Consider the following 20,687-nt stretch of genomic DNA (forward strand, 5'->3'; position numbering starts at 1 on the left):
TTCTACTCACCTGGCCAATCCTCCACTCTGTAGAGGGGGTTCTTCTACTCACCTGGCCAATCCTCCACTCTGTAGAGGGGGTTCTTCTACTCACCTGGCCAATCCTCCACTCTGTAGAGGGGGTTCTTCTACTCACCTGGCCAATCCTCCACTCTGTAGAGGGGGTTCTTCTACAGTCACTCACCTGTCCAAGCCTCCACTCTGTAGAGGGGGTTCTTCCACTCACCTGGCCAAGCCTTCACTCTGTAGAGGGGGTTCTTCTACAGTCACTCACCTGGCCAAGCCTCCACTCTGTAGAGGGGGTTCTTCTACAGTCACTCACCTGTCCAAGCCTTCACTCTGTAGAGGGGGTTCTTCTACAGTCACTCACCTGGCCAATCCTCCACTCTGTAGAGGGGGTTCTTCTACAGTCACTCACCTGGCCAATCCTCCACTCTGTAGAGGGGGTTCTTCTACTCACCTGGCCAAGCCTTCACTCTGTAGAGGGGGTTCTTCTACTCACCTGGCCAAGCCTTCACTCTGTAGAGGGGGTTCTTCTACAGTCACTCACCTGGCCAAGCCTTAATCTGGTGTAGTTTACTGCCTGTGACATCACAGTGTAATGGATAATCTGGTGTAGTTTACTGCCTGTGACATCACAGTATAATGGATAATCTACTGTAGTTTACTGCCTGTGACATCACAGTGTAATGGATAATCTGCTGTAGTTTACTGCCTGTGACATCACAGTGTAATGGATAATCTGCTGTAGTTTACTGCCTGTGACATCACAGTGTAATGGATAATCTGCTGTAGTTTACTGCCTGTGACATCACAGTGTAATGGATAATCTGCTGTAGTTTACTGCCTGTGACATCACAGTATAATGGATAATCTGCTGTAGTTTACTGCCTGTGACATCACAGTATAATGGATAATCTGCTGTAGTTTACTGCCTGTGACATCACAGTGTAATGGATAATAAGTTTCTGCCTGACATCACAGTGTAATGGATAATCTGCTGTAGTTTACTGCCTGTGACATCACAGTGTAATGGATAATCTGCTGTAGTTTACTGCCTGTGACATCACAGTGTAATGGATAATCTGCTGTAGTTTACTGCCTGTGACATCACAGTGTAATGGATAATCTGCTTTGTTTATAAAACCTGTGACATCACAGTATAATGGATAATCTGGTGTAGTTTACTGCCTGTGACATCACAGTATAATGGATAATCTGGTGTAGTTTACTGCACTACTAACTGCTAGAAATGGAGGTAAATAGATAAGCAGCTTTGTTATAAAACATGGTTCACGCTTGATGGGAAAAATAAGGAAGTGTCTGTCACACTCTCCCATGCTTGATGGGAAAAATAAGGAAGTGTCTGTCACACTCTCCCATGCTTGATGGGTTGTCGACTACAAACTCCTCTATAATCTAATAGCAATAAACAGAAATAGTCTCTGTCTGCACATGCTCACCAGACAACCCATGAATAGCCTAAATCTGGGATCCAGCCCAGTGGGCTTGTCAAGACCAGAGACGGAAAATGGTACCACAATGAGATGTAGGCACACATCTAGAGATGACAGCTCCTCCCTCCCCTGTGTTGTGACAGTGAAGCTCCTCCCTCCCACTACGTTGTGATAGTAAAGCTCCTCCCTCCCCTGTGTTGTGACAGTGAAGCTCCTCCCTCCCACTACGTTGTGATAGTAAAGCTCCTCCCTCCCCTGTGGTGTGACAATAAAGCTCCTCCCTCCCACTACGTTGTGATAGTAAAGCTCTGCCCTCCCACTACATTGTGACAGTGAAGCTCCTCCCTCCCACTATGTTGTGATAGTAAAGCTCCTCTGTCCACTATGTCATGACAGTAAAGCTCCGCACTCCACTATGTCATGACATCAAAGATCCTCCATCCCACTATGTCATGACATAAAAGATCATCCATCCCACTATGTCGTGATAGTAAAGCTCCTCCCTCTCCTGTGATGTGATAGTAAAGCTCCTCCCACCACTATGTCATGACAGTAAAGCTCCTCCCTCCACTATGTCATGACAGTAAAGCTCCTCCCTCCCCTGTGATGTGACAGTAAAGCTCCTCCCTCCCCTGTGATGTGACAGTAAAGCTCCTCCCTCCCCTGTGATGTGATAGTAAAGCTCCTCCCACCACTATGTCATGACAGTAAAGCTCCTCCCTCCCCTGTGATGTGACAGTAAAGCTCCTCCCTCACCTGTGATGTGACAGTAAAGCTCCTCCCTCCCCTGTGGTGTGACAGTGAAGCTCCTCCCTCCCCTGTGATGTGACAGTAAAGCTCCTCCCCTCCCTGTGACGTGACAGTAAAGCTCCTCCCTCCCACTGTATCTCAGGTAGTAAGGAGCTCAGTATGTTGGAGAAGTTACATCCGTGTGTGTGTGTGTGTGTGTGTGTGTGTGTGTGTGTGTGTGTGTGTGTGTGTGTGTGTGTGTGTGTGTGTGTGTGTGTGTGTGTGTGTGTGTGTGTGTGTGTGTGTGTGTGTGTGTGTGTGTGTGTGTGTGTTTCGGCAGTGTATCCACAGGGACCTTGCAGCGAGGAACATCCTGCTGTCTGAGAACAACGTGGTGAAGATCTGTGACTTCGGCCTGGCGAGAGACATCTACAAAGACCCCGACTACGTCAGGAAAGGCAACGTAAGACACACACACCTCAGGGGGAAAAACTCGGGGTCGTTACATCAGGTAATTCTAACGTCTGTTACAAGAGGAGCTTTACATTAGGGCCAACGGCAAACTCTAATGTCTGTTACCAGAAGAGCTTTACATCAGGGCCAACAGCAAACTCTAATGTCTGTTACCAGAAGAGCTTTACATCAGGGCCAACAGCAAACTCTAATGTCTGTTACCAGAAGAGCTTTACATTAGGGCCAACGGCAAACTCTAATGTCTGTTACAAGAAGAGCTTTACATTAGGGCCAACAGCAAACTCTAATGTCTGTTACATTTACATTACATTTACATTTAAGTCATTTAGCAGACGCTCTTATCCAGAGCGACTTACAAATTGGTGCATTCACCTTATGACATCCAGTGGAACAGTCACTTTACAATAGTGCATCTAAATCTTAAAGGGGGGGGGTGAGAGGGAATACTTATCCTATCCTAGGTATTCCTTAAAGAGGTGGGGTTTCAGGTGTCTCCGGAAGGTGGTGATTGACTCCGCTGTCCTGGCGTCGTGAGGGAGTTTGTTCCACCATTGGGGGGCCAGGGCAGCGAACAGTTTTGACTGGGCTGAGCGGGAGCTGTACTTCCTCAGTGGTAGGGAGGCGAGCAGGCCAGAGGTGGATGAACGCAGTGCCCTTGTTTGGGTGTAGGGCCTGATCAGAGCCTGGAGGTACTGAGGTGCCGTTCCCCTCACAGCTCCGTAGGCAAGCACCATGGTCTTGTAGCGGATGCGAGCTTCAACTGGAAGCCAGTGGAGAGAACGGAGGAGCGGGGTGACGTGAGAGAACTTGGGAAGGTTGAACACCAGACGGGCTGCGGCGTTCTGGATGAGTTGAAGGGGTTTAATGGCACAGGCAGGGAGCCCAGCCAACAGCGAGTTGCAGTAATCCAGACGGGAGATGACAAGTGCCTGGATTAGGACCTGCGCCGCTTCCTGTGTGAGGCAGGGTCGTACTCTGCGGTACTCTGTTACCAGAGGAGCTTTACATTAGGGCCAACGGCAAATTCTAACGTCTGTTAGCAGAGGAGCTTTAGAACCGTTCAAATCTCTGTCACCGGAGGATCAGTATGTCTAGGTTGTCATCCACTAGAGTCATAGAACCTAAAAGGTGTTATCTAGAACCTAAAAGGTGCTATCTAGAACCTAAAAGGTGCTATCTAGAACCTAAAAGGTGCTATCTAGAACCTAAAAGGTGCTATCTAGAACCTAAAAGGTGTTATCTAGAACCTAAAAGGTGTTATCTAGAACCTAAAAGTGTTCATCGGCTGTCCCCATAGGAGAACCCCTTGAAGAAACATTTTTTTCCTGGTAGAAAAGAAAAATTTTGGGTTCCATGTAAGACCCTTTCCATAGACGGTTCTATATGGAACACAAAAGGGTTCTACTGTGGGGTCGGCCGAAGGATCCTTCTGGAACCCTTTATTCTAAGAGTGTGTTGCTGAATAAATTCTCTCTCTCTGTCTCTCTCTCTCTCTCACTCTACCTCTCTCTCTCTCTCTCTCTCTCTCTCTCCTCCCTCTCTCTCTCTCTCTCTCTCTCTCTCTCTCTCTCTCTCTCTCTCTCTCTCTCTCTCTCTCTCTCTCTCTCTCTCTCTCCTCTCTCTCTCTCTCTCCCTCTCTCTCTCTCCCTCTCTCTCCCTCTCTCTCCCTCTCTCTCCCCTCTCTCTCTCCCTCTCTCTCTGCCTCCCCCTCCTCTCTCCCTCCCTCCCCTCTCTCCCCCCTTCTCTCTCTCTCTCTCTCCCTCCCTCCCTCTCTCTTTCTCCCCCCCTCTCTCTCTCCCCCCTTCTCTCTCTCTCTCTCTCCCTCCCTCCCTCTCTCTTTCTCCCCCCTCTCTCTCTCCCCCTTCTCTCTCTCTCTCTCTCTCTCCCTCCTTCCCTCTCTCTTTCTCCCCCCTCTCTCTCTCTCCCTTCTCTCTCTCTCTCTCCTCCTTCCCCTCTCCTTCCCCCCTCTCTCTCTCCACCCCCTCTCCCTCTCTCTCTCTCCACCCTCTCTCTCCACCCCTCTCTCTTCCTCTCTCTCTCTCTCTCCCCGCTCTCTCTCTCTCTGCAGGCCCGTCTGCCACTGAAGTGGATGGCTCCAGAGAGTATCTTTGACAAGGTCTACACCAGCCAGTCTGACGTCTGGTCCTTTGGTGTTCTACTCTGGGAGATCTTCTCTCTGGGTGAGACATTTAGGTCTCTTAGCAGTGAGAGACACTGTTCGTGCCTCGGTTAGCCATCCATCCTGACAGACACACCTCATCTCTGATAACACCAGTGTTCCTCTCCTCAGGTGCATCTCCGTACCCAGGTGTCCAGATCGATGAGGACTTCTGTAAACGACTGAAAGATGGAACCAGGATGAGAGCTCCTGAAACAGCATCTCCTGAGATGTGAGTCAACACAGATCCTAGAATAATTCACAAGATATATGTAGTTATATGTGAGTCAACACAGATCCTAGAATAATTCACAAGATATATGTAGTTATATGTGAGTCACTCACTCCTTACCTACCTTGCATACATTTCATGCAAACCCAAGCACACAACATGCTTAGTAATGTAAGGTACTGTGTGTTCTGTTCGCTGTAGTGGATAGAACTAATAGTGGCTGTGTGGAGTGCACTCTAACACTCTTTGGCCCTATTGTGTGTCTCTGTTGAGCTCTGCTGGTAGTTATGGGGTCCTGCTGGCCTGTAGGATATCTCTGCTGGTATTTATGGGAATCCTACTGGCCTGTAGGACATCTCTGCTGGCCTGTAGGACATCTCTGCTGGTATTTATGGGATCCTACTGGCCTGTAGGATATCCCTGCTGGCCTGTAGGACATCTCTGCTGGTATTTATGGGATCCTACTGGCCTGTAGGATATCCCTGCTGGCCTGTAGGACATCTCTGCTGGCCTGTAGGATATCCCTGCTGGCCTGTAGGACATCTCTGATGGCCTGTAGGATATCCCTGCTGGCCTGTAGGACATCTCTGCTGGCCTGTAGGATATCCCTGCTGGCCTGTAGGACATCTCTGCTGGCCTGTAGGATATCTCTGCTGGTAGTTATGGGATTCTGCTGGCCTGTAGGACATCTCTGCTGGCCTGTAGGATATGTCTGCTGGCCTGTAGGACATCTCTGCTGGCCTGTAGGATATCTCTGCTGGCCTGTAGGACATCTCTGATGGCCTGTAGGACATCTCTTTGCTGTAACATGTGTCTGTGTGTCTCTCTTAATAGCTATGGTATAATGCTGGCCTGCTGGCAGGGCGAGCCCCGAGAGAGACCTCCCTTCCAAGCCCTGGTAGATATCCTGGGAGACCTACTACAGGATGACAGCCTACCAGTAAGACACAGAGGTTTTACCCAATCTAGTCATGTCTGATCTGTCAACACTGAAGTCATAGTGGCCATTTCTGGAAGAATGGGGGTCAAATACAGAAATGGAACGAGGCCAATGTGACTGACAGCCGTGGTATATCAGACATTCTAAACTGGGTGGTTCGAGCCCTGAATGCTGATTGGCTGACAGCCGTGGTATATCAGACATTCTAAACTGGGTGGTTCGAGCCCTGAATGCTGATTGGCTGACAGCCGTGGTATATCAGACCGTATGTATGACAAAACATTTATTTTAATGCTCTAATTACGTTGGTAACCAGTTTATAATAGCAATAAGGCACCTCGGGGGTTTGGGGTATATGACCAATATACCACGGCTAAGGGCTGTGTCCAGGCGCTCAGAGATGTGTCGTTCATAAGAACACCCCTTAGCCATGGTATATTGGCCACATAACACACCCCCTCGGGCCTTTTGCTTAAACAAGATTTTTGTGTTACATGTCGGTATTTCCCATTCTGTAGGAAGATAAGGACTGATATTATATTCTGTAGGAAGATAAGGACTGATATTATATTCTGTAGGATGATAAGGACTAATATTATATTCTGTAGGACGGTAAGGACTGATATTATATTCTGTAGGATGATAAGGACTGATATTATATTCTGTAGGATGATAAGGACTGATATTATATTCTGTAGGATGATAAGGACTGATATTATATTCTGTAGGATGATAAGGACTGATATTATATTCTGTAGGATGATAAGGGCTGATATTATATTCTGTAGGATGATAAGGACTGATATTATATATATTGTGTAGGATGATAAGGACTGATATTATATTCTGTAGGATGATAAGGACTGATATTATATTCCGTAGGATGATAAGGACTGATATTATATTGTGTAGGATGATAAGGACTGATTATATTCTGTAGGATGATAAGGACTGATATTATATTGTGTAGGATGATAAGGACTGATATTATATTGTGTAGGATGATAAGGACTGATCTTATATTGTGTAGAATGATAAGGACTGATATTATATTGTGTAGGTTGATAAGGACTGATATTATATTCTGTAGGATGATAAGGACTGATATTATATTCTGTAGGATGATAAGGACTGATATTATATTCTGTAGGAAGATAAGGACTGATATTATATTCTGTAGGATGATAAGGACTGATATTATATTCTGAAGGATGGTAAGGACTGACTGATATTATATTCTGAAGGATGGTAAGGACTGACTGATATTATATTCTGTAGGATGGTAAGGACTGACTGATATTATATTCTGTAGGATGGTAAGGACTGACTGATATTATATTCTGAAGGATGGTAAGGACTGACTGATATTATATTCTGTAGGATGGTAAGGACTGACTGATATTATATTCTGTAGGATGGTAAGGACTACATCCCCCTGAATCCATCCCAGAGCTCTGAGGACGACAGCTTCTCTCAGGCCTCATCACGACCCGCTTCACAGGAGGAGATGAGACTGGCTTGTCACAGCCTGCCCATCAGGTACAATCCTATTACACTACAACTACTACCACGACAACAACTACAACTACTACCACGACGACAACTACTACAACTACTACCACGATGACAACTACTACAACTACTACCACGATGACAACTACTACAACTACTGCAACTACTACCACGACGACAACTACTACAACTACTACCACGATGACAACTACTACAACTACTGCAACTACTACCACGACGACAACTACTGCAACTACTACCAAGACGACAACTACTACAACTACTACCACGACGACAACTACTGCAACTACTACCTAGACGACAACCACTGCAGCTACTACAACTACTGCAACTACTACCACGACGACAACTACTACAACTACTACCACGACGACAACTACTGCAACTACTACAACTACTACAACTACTACCACGACGACAACCACTGCAGCTACTACAACTACTACCACGACGACAACTACTACAACTACTACCACGACGACAACTACTACAACTACTACCACGACGACAACTACTACAACTACTACCACGACGACAACTACTACAACTACTGCAACTACTGCAACTACTACCACGACGACAACTACTACAACTACTACCACGACAACAACTACTGCAACTACTACCACGACGACAACTACTACAACTACTACCACGACGACAACTACTGCAACTACTACCACGACGACAACAACTACAACTACTACCACGACGACAACTACTACAACTACTACCACGACGACAACTACTACAACTACTGCAACTACTGCAACTACTACCACGACGACAACTACTACATCTACTACCACGACGACAACAACTACAACTACTACCACGACGACAACTACTACAACTACTACCACGACGACAACTACTACAACTACTGCAACTACTGCAACTACTACCACGACGACAACTACTGCAACTACTACCACGACGACAACTACTACATCTACTACCACGACGACAACAACTACAACTACTACCACGACGACAACTACTACAACTACTACCACGACGACAACTACTACAACTACTACCACGATGACAACTACTGCAACTACTACAACTACTACCACGACGTCAACTACTGCAACTACTACCACGACGACAACTACTACATCTACTACCACGACGACAACTACTACAACTACTACCACGACGACAACTACTACAACTACTGCAACTACTGCAACTACTACCACGACGACAACTACTACAACTACTACCACGACAACAACTACTGCAACTACTACCACGACGACAACTACTACAACTACTACCACGACGACAACTACTGCAACTACTACCACGACGACAACAACTACAACTACTACCACGACGACAACTACTACAACTACTACCACGACGACAACTACTACAACTACTGCAACTACTGCAACTACTACCACGACGACAACTACTACATCTACTACCACGACGACAACAACTACAACTACTACCACGACGACAACTACTACAACTACTACCACGACGACAACTACTACAACTACTGCAACTACTGCAACTACTACCACGACGACAACTACTGCAACTACTACCACGACGACAACTACTACATCTACTACCACGACGACAACAACTACAACTACTACCACGACGACAACTACTACAACTACTACCACGACGACAACTACTACAACTACTACCACGATGACAACTACTGCAACTACTACAACTACTACCACGACGACAACTACTGCAACTACTACCACGACGACAACTACTACATCTACTACCACGACGACAACTACTACATCTACTACCACGACGACAACTACTGCAACTACTACCACGACGACAACTACTGCAACTACTACCACGACGACAACTACTACAACTACTACCACGACAACAACTACTGCAACTACTACAACTACTACAACTACTACCACGACGACAACTACTACATCTACTACCATGACGACAACTACTGCAACTACTACCAGGACAACAACTACTACAACTACTACCATGACAACAACAACTACAACGACTACCATTTACATTTACATTTAAGTCATTTAGCAGACGCTCTTATCCAGAGCTACTTACTACAACTACTACCACGATGACAACTACTACAACTACTACCACGACGACAACTACTTCAACTACTACCACAACAACAACAACTACAACTACTACCACGACAACAACTACTGCAACTACTACAACTACTACCACGACGTCAACTACTACGACTACTACCACGACAACAACTACTGCAACTACTACCACGACAAAAACTACTACAACTACTACCACGACAACAACTACTACAACTACTACCACGACAACAACTACTGCAACTACTACAACTACTACCACGACGACAACTACTACAACTACTACCACGACAACAACTACTACAACTACTACAAGTACGACGACAACTACTACAACTACGACGACAACTACTGCAACTACTACCACGACGACAACTACTACAACTACTACCACGACAACAACTACTGCAACTACTACCACAACGACAACTACTACAACTACTACCACGACGACAACTACTACAACTACTACCACGACAACAACTACTACCACGACTACTACCACGACAACAACTACTGCAACTACTACAACTACTACCACGACAACAACTACTACCACGACAACAACTACCACAACTACTACAACGACTATCACGACGACAACTACTACAACTACTACCATGACAACAACAACTACAACTACTACCACGACGTCAACTACTACAACTACTACCACGACAACAACTACTACCACGACAACAACTACCACAACTACTCCAACTACTACCATGACAACAACAACTACAACTACTACCACGACGTCAACTACTACAACTACCACAACTACTACAACTACTACCACGACGACAACTACTGCAACTACTACCACGACGACTATTACAACTACTACAACTACTACCACTACTACCACGACAACAACTACTACAACTACTACCACGACAACAACTACTACAACTACTACATCTACTACCACGACAACAACTACTGCAACTACTACCACGACAACAACTACTACATCTACTACCACTACATCAACTACTACAACTACTACCACGATGACAACTACTACAACTACAACAACTACTATCACAACGTCAACTACTACAACTACTACCACGACGACAACTACTACAGCTACTACCACGACGACAACTACTGCCACTACTACTACCACGACATCAACTACTACATCTACTACCACGATGACAATTACTGCAACTACTACCACGACGACAACTACTACAACTACTACCACGACAACTACTACAACTACTACCACAACTACTACCACAACTACTACCATGACGACAACTACTACAACTACTACAACTACTACCACGACAACAACTACTGCAACTACTACCACGACAACAACTACTACAACTACTACCACAACAACAACAACTACAACTACTACCACGACAACAACTACTGCAACTACTACCACGACAACAACTACTACAACTACGACGACAACTACTGCAACTACTACCACGACAACAACTACTGCAACTACTACCACGACAACAACTACTACATCTACGACCACGACGTCAACTACTACAACTACTACCACGACAACAACTACTGTAACTACTACCACGACGAAAACTACTACAACTACTACCACGACAACAACTACTACAACTACTACCACGACAACAACTACTGCAACTACTACAACTACTACCACGACGACAACTACTACAACTACTACCACGACAACAACTACTACAACTACTACCACAACGACAACTACTACAACTACTACCACGACGACAACTACTACAACTACTACCACGACAACAACTACTACCACGACAACAACTACTACCACGACAACAACTACTGCAACTACTACAACTACTACCACGACAACAACTACTACCACGACAACAACTACCACAACTACTACAACGACTATCACGACGACAACTACTACAACTACTACCATGACAACAACAACTACAACTACTACCACGACGTCAACTACTACAACTACTACCACGACAACAACTACTACCACGACAACAACTACCACAACTACTACAACTACTACCATGACAACAACAACTACAACTACTACCACGACGTCAACTACTACAACTACCACAACTACTACAACTACTACCACGACGACAACTACTGCAACTACTACCACGACGACTATTACAACTACTACAACTACTACCACTACTACCACGACAACAACTACTACAACTACTACCACGACAACAACTACTACAACTACTACATCTACTACCACGACAACAACTACTGCAACTACTACCACGACAACAACTACTACATCTACTACCACTACATCAACTACTACAACTACTACCACGATGACAACTACTACAACTACAACAACTACTATCACAACGTCAACTACTACAACTACTACCACGACGACAACTACTACAGCTACTACCACGACGACAACTACTGCCACTACTACTACCACGACATCAACTACTACATCTACTACCACGACGACAATTACTGCAACTACTACCACGACGACAACTACTGCAACTACTACCACGACAACTACTACAACTACTACCACAACTACTACCACAACTACTACCATGACGACAACTACTACAACTACTACAACTACTACCACGACAACAACTACTGCAACTACTACCACGACAACAACTACTACAACTACTACCACAACAACAACAACTACAACTACTACCACGACAACAACTACTGCAACTACTACCACGACAACAACTACTACAACTACGACGACAACTACTGCAACTACTACCACGACAACAACTACTGCAACTAATTCCACGACAACAACTACTACATCTACGACCACGACGTCAACTACTACAACTACTACCACGACGTCAACTACTACAACTACTACAATGACGTCAACTACTACAACTACTACCACGACAACAACTACTACCACGACAACAACTACCACAACTACTACAACTACTACCATGACAACAACAACTACAACTACTACCACGACGTCAACTACTACAACTACCACAACTACTACAACTACTACCACGACGACAACTACTGCAACTACTACCACGACGACTATTACAACTACTACAACTACTACCACTACTACCACGACAACAACTACTACAACTACTACCACGACAACAACTACTACAACTACTACATCTACTACCACGACAACAACTACTGCAACTACTACCACGACAACAACTACTACATCTACTACCACTACATCAACTACTACAACTACTACCACGATGACAACTACTACAACTACAACAACTACTATCACAACGTCAACTACTACAACTACTACCACGACGACAACTACTACAGCTACTACCACGACGACAACTACTGCAACTACTACCACGACGACAACTACTGCCACTACTACTACCACGACATCAACTACTACATCTACTACCACGACGACAATTACTGCAACTACTACCACGACGACAACTACTGCAACTACTACCACGACAACTACTACAACTACTACCACAACTACTACCACAACTACTACCATGACGACAACTACTACAACTACTACAACTACTACCACGACAACAACTACTGCAACTACTACCACGACAACAACTACTACAACTACTACCACAACAACAACAACTACAACTACTACCACGACAACAACTACTGCAACTACTACCACGACAACAACTACTACAACTACGACGACAACTACTGCAACTACTACCACGACGACAACTACTACAACTACTACCACAACTACTACAACTACTACCACAACTACTACAACTACTACCACGACAACAACTACTGCAACTACTACAACTACTGCAACTACTACAACTACTACAACTACTACAACTACTACAACTACTACCACGACGACAACTACTACAACTACTACCACAACTACTACAACTACTACCACGACGACAACTACTACCACGACGACAACTACTACAACTACTACAACTACGACAACAACTACTGCAACTACTACCACAACGACAACTACTACCACCACTACTACCACTACGTCAACTACTAACACGACGACAACTACTGCAACTACTACCACAACTACTACAACTACTACCACGACGTCAACTACTACCACGACGACAACTACTACAACTACGACGACAACTACTGCACTACTACCACGACGACAACTACTGCACTACTACCACAACTACTACAACTACTACCACGACGTCAACTACTACCACGACGACAACTACTACAACTACGACGACAACTACTGCAACTACTACCACGACGACAACTACTACCACTACTACCACGACAACAACTACTACAACTACTACCACGCGACAACTACTGCAACTACTACCACGACAACAACTACTACCACGACAACAACTACTACAACTACTACCACGACAACAACTACTACAACTACTACCACGACAACAACTACTGCAACTACTACAACTACTACCACGACAACAACTACTACCACGACGACAACTACTACAACTACTACCACGACGACAACTACTACAACGACTACCACGACGACAACTACTACAACTACGACCAAGACGACAACTACTGCAACTACTACAACTACTACAACTACTACCACGACGTCAACTACTGCAACTACTACCACGACAACAACTACTACAACTACAACTCCTGCAACTACTACCACGACAACAACTACTATAACTACTACCACAACGACAACTACTACAACTACTACCCTCTTCCTGGGATCCTCTGGGGTCGTCACTCAACAGCTACTCTTCCTGGGGTCCTCTGGGGTCCTCTGGGGTCCTCACTCAACAGCTACTCTTCCTGGGGTCCTCTGAGTTCCTCACTCAACAGCTACTCTTCCTGGGGTCCTCTGGGGTCCTCTGAGATCCTCACTCAACAGCTACTCTTTCTGGGGTCCTCACTCAACAGCTACTCTTCCTGGGGTCCTCTGAGATCCTCACTCAACAGCTACTCTTCCTGGGTCCTCTGAGATCCTCACTCAACAGCTACTCTTCCTGGGGTCCTCTGAGGTCCTCACTCAACAGCTACTCTTCCTGGGGTCCTCTGAGGTCCTCACTCAACAGCTACTCTTCCTGGGGTCCTCTGAGGTCCTCACTCAACAGCTACTCTTCCTGGGGTCCTCTGAGGTCCTCACTCAACAGCTACTCTTCCTGGGGTCCTCACTCAACAGCTACTCTTCCTGGGGTCCTGTGAGGTCCTCACTCAACAGCTACTCTTCCTGGGGTCCTGTGAGGTCCTCACTCAACAGCTACTCTTCCTGGGGTCCTGTGAGGTCCTCACTCAACAGCTACTCTTCCTGGGGTCCTCTGGGGTCCTCTGAGGTCCTCACTCAACAGCTACTCTTCCTGGGGTCCTCTGGGGTCCTCTGAGGTCCTCACTCAACAGCTACTCTTCCTGGGGTCCTCTGGGGTCCTCTGGGGTCCTCTGAGGTCCTCACTCAACAGCTACTCTTCCTGGGGTCCTCTGGGGTCCTCTGGGGTCCTCTGAGGTCCTCTGGGGTCCTCTGAGGTCCTCACTCAACAGCTACTCTTCCTGGGGTCCTCTGGGGTCCTCTGGGGTCCTCTGAGGTCCTCACTCAACAGCTACTCTTCCTGGGGTCCTCTGGGGTCCTCTGGGGTCCTCACTCAACAGCTACTCTTCCTGGGGTCCTCTGGGGTCCTCTGGGGTCCTCACTCAACAGCTACTCTTCCTGGGGTCCTCTGGGGTCCTCACTCAACAGCTACTCTTCCTGGGGTCCTCTGGGGTCCTCTGGGGTCCTCACTCAACAGCTACTCTTCCTGGGGTCCTGTGAGGTCCTCACTCAACAGCTACTCTTCCTGGGGTCCTCTGGGGTCCTCTGGGGTCCTCTGAGATCCTCACTCAACAGCTACTCTTTCTGGGGTCCTCACTCAACAGCTACTCTTCCTGGGGTCCTCTGGGGTCCTCACTCAACAGCTACTCTTCCTGGGGTCCTCTGGGGTCCTCTGGGGTCCTCTGGGGTCCTCTGGGGTCCTCTGGGGTCCTCTGGGGTCCTCTGGGGTCCTCTGGGGTCCTCTGGGGTCCTCTGGGGTCCTCTGGGGTCCTCTGGGGTCCTCTGGGGTCCTCTGGGGTCCTCTGGGGTCCTCTGGGGTCCTCTGGGGTCCTCTGGGGTCCTCTGGGGTCCTCTGGGGTCCTCACTCAACAGCTACTCTTCCTGGGGTCCTCTGGGGTCCTCTGGGGTCCTCACTGGGCTCCTTCCTGGGGTCCTCTGGGGTCCTCTGGGGGTCCTTCCTGGGGTCCTCTGGGGTCCTCTGGGGTCCTTCCTGGGGTCCTCTGGAGTCCTCTGGGGTCCTCTGGGGTCCTCTGAGGTCCTCACTCAACAGCTACTCTTCCTGGGGTCCTCTGGGGTCCTCTGGAGTCCTCTGGGGTCCTCTGGGGTCCTCTGGGGTCCTCTGGGGTCCTCACTCAACAGCTACTCTTCCTGGGGTCCTCTGGGGTCCTCTGGGGTCCTCACTCAACAGCTACTCTTCCTGGGGTCCTCTGGGGTCCTCTGGGGTCCTCATAACAGCTACTCTTCCTGGGGTCCTGGTCCTCACTCAACAGCTACTCTTCCTGGGGTCCTCTGGGGTCCTCTGGGGTCCTCTGAGATCCTCACTCAAGTCAGACTCTTTCTGGGGTCCTCACCAACAGCTACTCTTCCTGGGGTCCTCTGGGGTCACTCAAAACTCTTCCTGGGGTCCTCTGGGGTCCTCTGAGGTCCTCTGGGGTCCTCTGGGGTCCTCTGGGGTCCTCTGAGGTCCTCTGGGGTCCTCTGGGGTCCTCACTCAACAGCTACTCTTCCTGGGGTCCTCTGGGGTCCTCTGAGGTCCTCTGGGGTCCTCTGGGGTCCTCTGGGGTCCTCTGGGGTCCTCTGGGGTCCTCTGGGGTCCTCTGGGGTCCTCTGGGGTCCTCACTCAACAGCTCTCTTCTGGGGTCCTCTGGGGTCCTCTGGGGTCCTGGGGTCCCTCCTCATCCTCTGGGGTCCTGGGGTCCTCATTGGGGCATCTCTTCATACTCTTCCTCTGAGGTCCTCACTCAACAGCTCTCTTCCTGGGGTCCTCTGGCAGTCCTCTGGGGTCCTCTTCATCTCTCTTCCTGGGGTCCTCTGCAGTCCTCTGGGGTCCTCTGGGGTCCTCTGGGGTCCTCTGGGGTCCTCTGGGGTCCTCTGGGGTCTCTGGGGTCCTCTGGGGTCCTCTGGGGTCCTCTGGGGTCCTCTGGGGTCCTCTGGGGGGGTCCTCTGGGGTCCTCTGGGGTCATCTCCTCACTCAACAGGTATACATAACATAGGGGCATCTCTTCATCTGTGTCTATCATTGCATCTCTTCATCTCTCTTGTGTGTGTGTATCATTGCATCTCTTCATCTCTGTCATCTGTGTCTATCATTGTGTGTATTCAGGTATTATAACTGTGTGCCCTTCGCTGGCTGTGTGTTCGTGGGGCCGTCGAAGCTGTCGTCATGCCAACCCAGAGTCAAGACGTTTGAGGAGCTACCAATGGAAACGGCCTGGTATAAAACCCACAACAACGGAGTAAGATCTGTCTCTCCTGCACTCTCTCTCCATCCCTTCATCCCTCTATCATTGCATCTCTTCATCTCTCTCTATCATTGCATCTCTTCATCTCTCTCTATCATTGCATCTCTTCATCTCTCTCTATCATTGCATCTCTTCATCTCTCTTCATCTCTCTCTATCATTGCATCTCTTCATCTCTCTTCATCTCTCTCTATCATTGCTCTATTCAAATGTCAAACAGTTGGTGACATTTAGTCAAATCTCTCCTGAGGCTGTCCTGTCTAATACCTGTCTGTTGCTTAGCAATCCAGCTGGTCTCCAGTTGTCTAAACAGGTCAACATGCTAAACTGGTCTCCAGTTGTCTCAGCAGGTCAACACGTTAAACTGGTCTCCAGTTGTCTCAGCAGGTCAACATGTTAAACTGGTCTCCAGTTGTCTCAGCAGGTCAACATGTTAAACTGGTCTCCAGTTGTCTCAGCAGGTCAACATGTTAAACTGGTCTCCAGTTGTCTCAGCAGGTCAACATGCTAAACTGGTCTCCAGTTGTCTCAGCAGGTCAACATGCTAAACTGGTCTCCAGTTGTCTCAGCAGGTCAACATGCTAAACTGGTCTCCAGTTGTCTCAGCAGGTCAACATGCTAAGCCCTTGACTGGTCGTTATTGAATGTGATGCTGATGGACTGCTGTGTTCTCTCCCCAGGACAACCAGACAGACAGTGGGATGGTTCTGGCGTCGGAGGAGTTTGACATGATCCAGCACGAACACAGAGGAGCCAAGTATGTTTGACACACCAATAATATCAGGCCCTTAAAATGGCAAGGCGCATGTCTGTCTGTGTGGGTCCTGTCTGTGTGGGTCCTGTCTGTGTGGGTCCTGTCTGTGTGGGTCCTGTCTGTGTGGGTCCTGTCTGTGTGGGTCCTGTCTGTGTGGGTCCTGTCTGTGTGGGTCCTGTCTGTGTGGGTCCTGTCTGTGTGGGCCCTGTCTGTGTGGGTCCTGTCTGTGTGGGTCCTGTCTGTGTGGGTCCTGTCTGTGTGGGTCCTGTCTGTGTGGGTCCTGTCTGTGTGGGTCCTGTCTGTTTTTTGAAAAAAAAAATGGTCAGAAAATAACAACAGCATATCATCCTAATAGCTGTCTCCCCTCCTCTCCTCCCCTCTCCCACCTCTGCTCCTCTCCTCCCCTCTCCCACCTCTGCTCCTCTCCTCCCCTCCTCTCCCACCTCCTCCCCTCCTCTCCCCCATCCTCTCCTCTCCCACCTCTGCTCCTCTCCTCCCCTCCTCTCCCACCTCCTCCCCTCCTCTCCCCCATCCTCTCCTCTCCCACCTCTGCTCCTCTCCTCCCCTCCTCTCCCACCTCCTCCCCTCCTCTCCTCCCCTCTCCCACCTCTGCTCCTCTCCTCCACTCTCCCACCTCTGCTCCTCTCCTCCACTCTCCCACCTCTGCTCCTCTCCTCCGCTCTCCCACCTCTGCTCCTCTCCTCCCCTCTCCCACCTCTGCTCCTCTCCTCCCCTCCTCTCCCACCTCCTCCCCTCCTCTCTCCCATCCTCTCCTCTCCCACCTCTCCCCCATCCTCTCCTCTCCCACCTCTGCTCCTCTCCTCCCCTCCTCTCCCACCTCCTCCCCTCCTCTTCCCCATCCTCTCCTCTCCCACCTCTGCTCCTCTCCTCCCCTCCTCTCCCACCTCCTCCCCTCCTCTCCCCCATCCTCTCCTCTGCCACCCCCCATCCTCTCCCCTCCTCTCCCACCTCTGCTCCTCTCCTCCCCTCCTCTCCCACCTCCTCCCCTCCTCTCCCCATCCTCTCCTCTCCCACCTCTGCTCCTCTCCTCATCCTCCTCTCCCACCTCCTCCCCTCCTCTCCCCCATCCTCTCCTCTCCCACCTCTGCTCCCTCCTCCCTCCCCTCCTCTCCCACCTCCTCCCCTCCTCTCCCACCTCCTCCCCTCATCTCCCCCATCCTCTCCTCTCCCACCTCTGCTCCTCTCCTCCCCTCCTCTCCCACCTCCTCTCCCCTCCCCTCCTCCCCCACCTCCTCTCCCCTCCTCCCCCACCTCCCCGCCTCTCCCACCTCCCCGCCTCTCCCACCTCCTCCCCTCTCCCCTCTACCCCCACTTCCTCTCCCCTCCCCCTCTACCACCTCCTCCCCTCCCCCCTCTACCCCCACCTCCTCTCTCCTCCCCTCCTCTCCCTCCTCCCCCATCCTCTTCCCTCCTCCCCCACCTCCTCTCCCACCTCCTCCCCTCTCCCCTCTACCACCACCTCCTCTCCCCTCCTCTCCTCCCCCACCTCCCCTCCTCTCCCACCTCCTCCCCTCTCCCCTCCTCTCCCACATCCCCATCCTCTCCCCTCCTCCCCCACCTCCCCTCCTCTCCCACCTCCTCCCCTCTCCCCTCTACCCCCACCTCCTTCTCCCCTCCTCTCCTCTCCCCCCAGTAGTACAGAGCGCCTGGTGGTGGTAGAGTCCAGCGGTAGCTCCGTTAGTTCCAGACACCGACCAGCCTTCCTCTCCCAGCTCTCTGGCCAGACCTTTTACAACAACGAGTATGGTCAGCTGTCAGAGGAGGGCAGGGTCCTGGACTTCTTCTCCTCCCCTGATGATACATGCTGCCTCGCATCCTCCAACCTGTGATGTCATTATTATCATCATCTCAGTGGGCTAGCCCCCCCCCCGCCCCTCCAACCTGTGATGTCATCATTATCATCATCTCAGTGGGCTAGCCCCCCCCCGCCCCTCCAACCTGTGATGTCATTATTATCATCATCTCAGTGGGCTAGCCCCCCCCCCCCGCCCCTCCAACCTGTAATGTCATTATTATCATCATCTCAGTGGGCTAGCCCCTCCCCTCCAACATGTGATGTCATCATTATCATCATCTCAGTGGGCTAGCCCCTCCCCCTCCAACCTGTAATGTTATCATCATCTCAGTGGGCTAGCCCCTCCCCCTCCAACCTGTGATGACATTATTATCATAATCTCAGTGGGCTAGCCCCTCCCCCTCCAATGTCATCATTATCATCATCTCAGTGGGCTAGCCCCTCCCCCTCCAACATGTGATGTCATCATTATCATCATCTCAGTGGGCTAGCCCCTCCCCCTCCAACATGTGATGTCATCATTATCATCATCTCAGTGGGCTAGCCCCTCCCCCTCCAATGTCATTATTATCATCATCTCAGTGGGCTAGCCCCTCCCCCTCCAACATGTGATGTCATCATTATCATCATCTCAGTGGGCTAGCCCCTCCCCCTCCAATGTCATTATAATAATAATAATATATAATAATATATGCCATTTAGCAGACGCTTTTATCCAAAGCGACTTACAGTCACGTGTGCATACATTCTACGTATGGGTGGTCCCGGGGATCGAACCCACTACCCTGGCGTTACAAGCGCCATGCTCTACCAACTGAGCTACACAGGACCAGTGGGCTAGCCCCTCCCCCTCCAATGTCATTATTATCATTATCTCAGTGGGCTAGCCCCTCCCCCTCCAACCTGTAATGTTATCATCATCTCAGTGGGCTAGCCCCTCCCCCTCCAATGTCATCATTATCATCATCTCAGTGGGCTAGCCCCTCC

General features: G+C 49.0%; 1 protein-coding gene across 3 annotated transcripts in view; it reads left to right on the top strand.

Moving 5' to 3' along the window:
• LOC124011396 (vascular endothelial growth factor receptor 3-like) overlaps positions 1-19,859 on the top strand; it is a 220,323-nt gene extending 200,464 nt beyond the window's left edge. For 2 of the 3 annotated variants that reach the window (XM_046324722.1, XM_046324724.1), the window contains exons 23-30: positions 2,527-2,649; positions 4,729-4,840; positions 4,951-5,050; positions 5,885-5,990; positions 7,405-7,529; positions 16,993-17,125; positions 17,811-17,887; positions 19,539-19,859. In XM_046324722.1, coding sequence (XP_046180678.1) covers positions 2,527-2,649; positions 4,729-4,840; positions 4,951-5,050; positions 5,885-5,990; positions 7,405-7,529; positions 16,993-17,125; positions 17,811-17,887; positions 19,539-19,734 — 972 coding nt within the window. In that variant the 3' untranslated portion in view covers positions 19,735-19,859. The remainder of the gene's footprint in view (positions 1-2,526; positions 2,650-4,728; positions 4,841-4,950; positions 5,051-5,884; positions 5,991-7,404; positions 7,530-16,992; positions 17,126-17,810; positions 17,888-19,538) is intronic. The other variant, XM_046324723.1, reaches the window with a different exon arrangement.
• The last annotated feature ends 828 nt before the right edge of the window (positions 19,860-20,687 follow it).

Source organism: Oncorhynchus gorbuscha, linkage group LG23, assembly GCF_021184085.1.
Source record: "Oncorhynchus gorbuscha isolate QuinsamMale2020 ecotype Even-year linkage group LG23, OgorEven_v1.0, whole genome shotgun sequence".
NCBI classification, from domain to species: domain Eukaryota; kingdom Metazoa; phylum Chordata; class Actinopteri; order Salmoniformes; family Salmonidae; genus Oncorhynchus; species Oncorhynchus gorbuscha.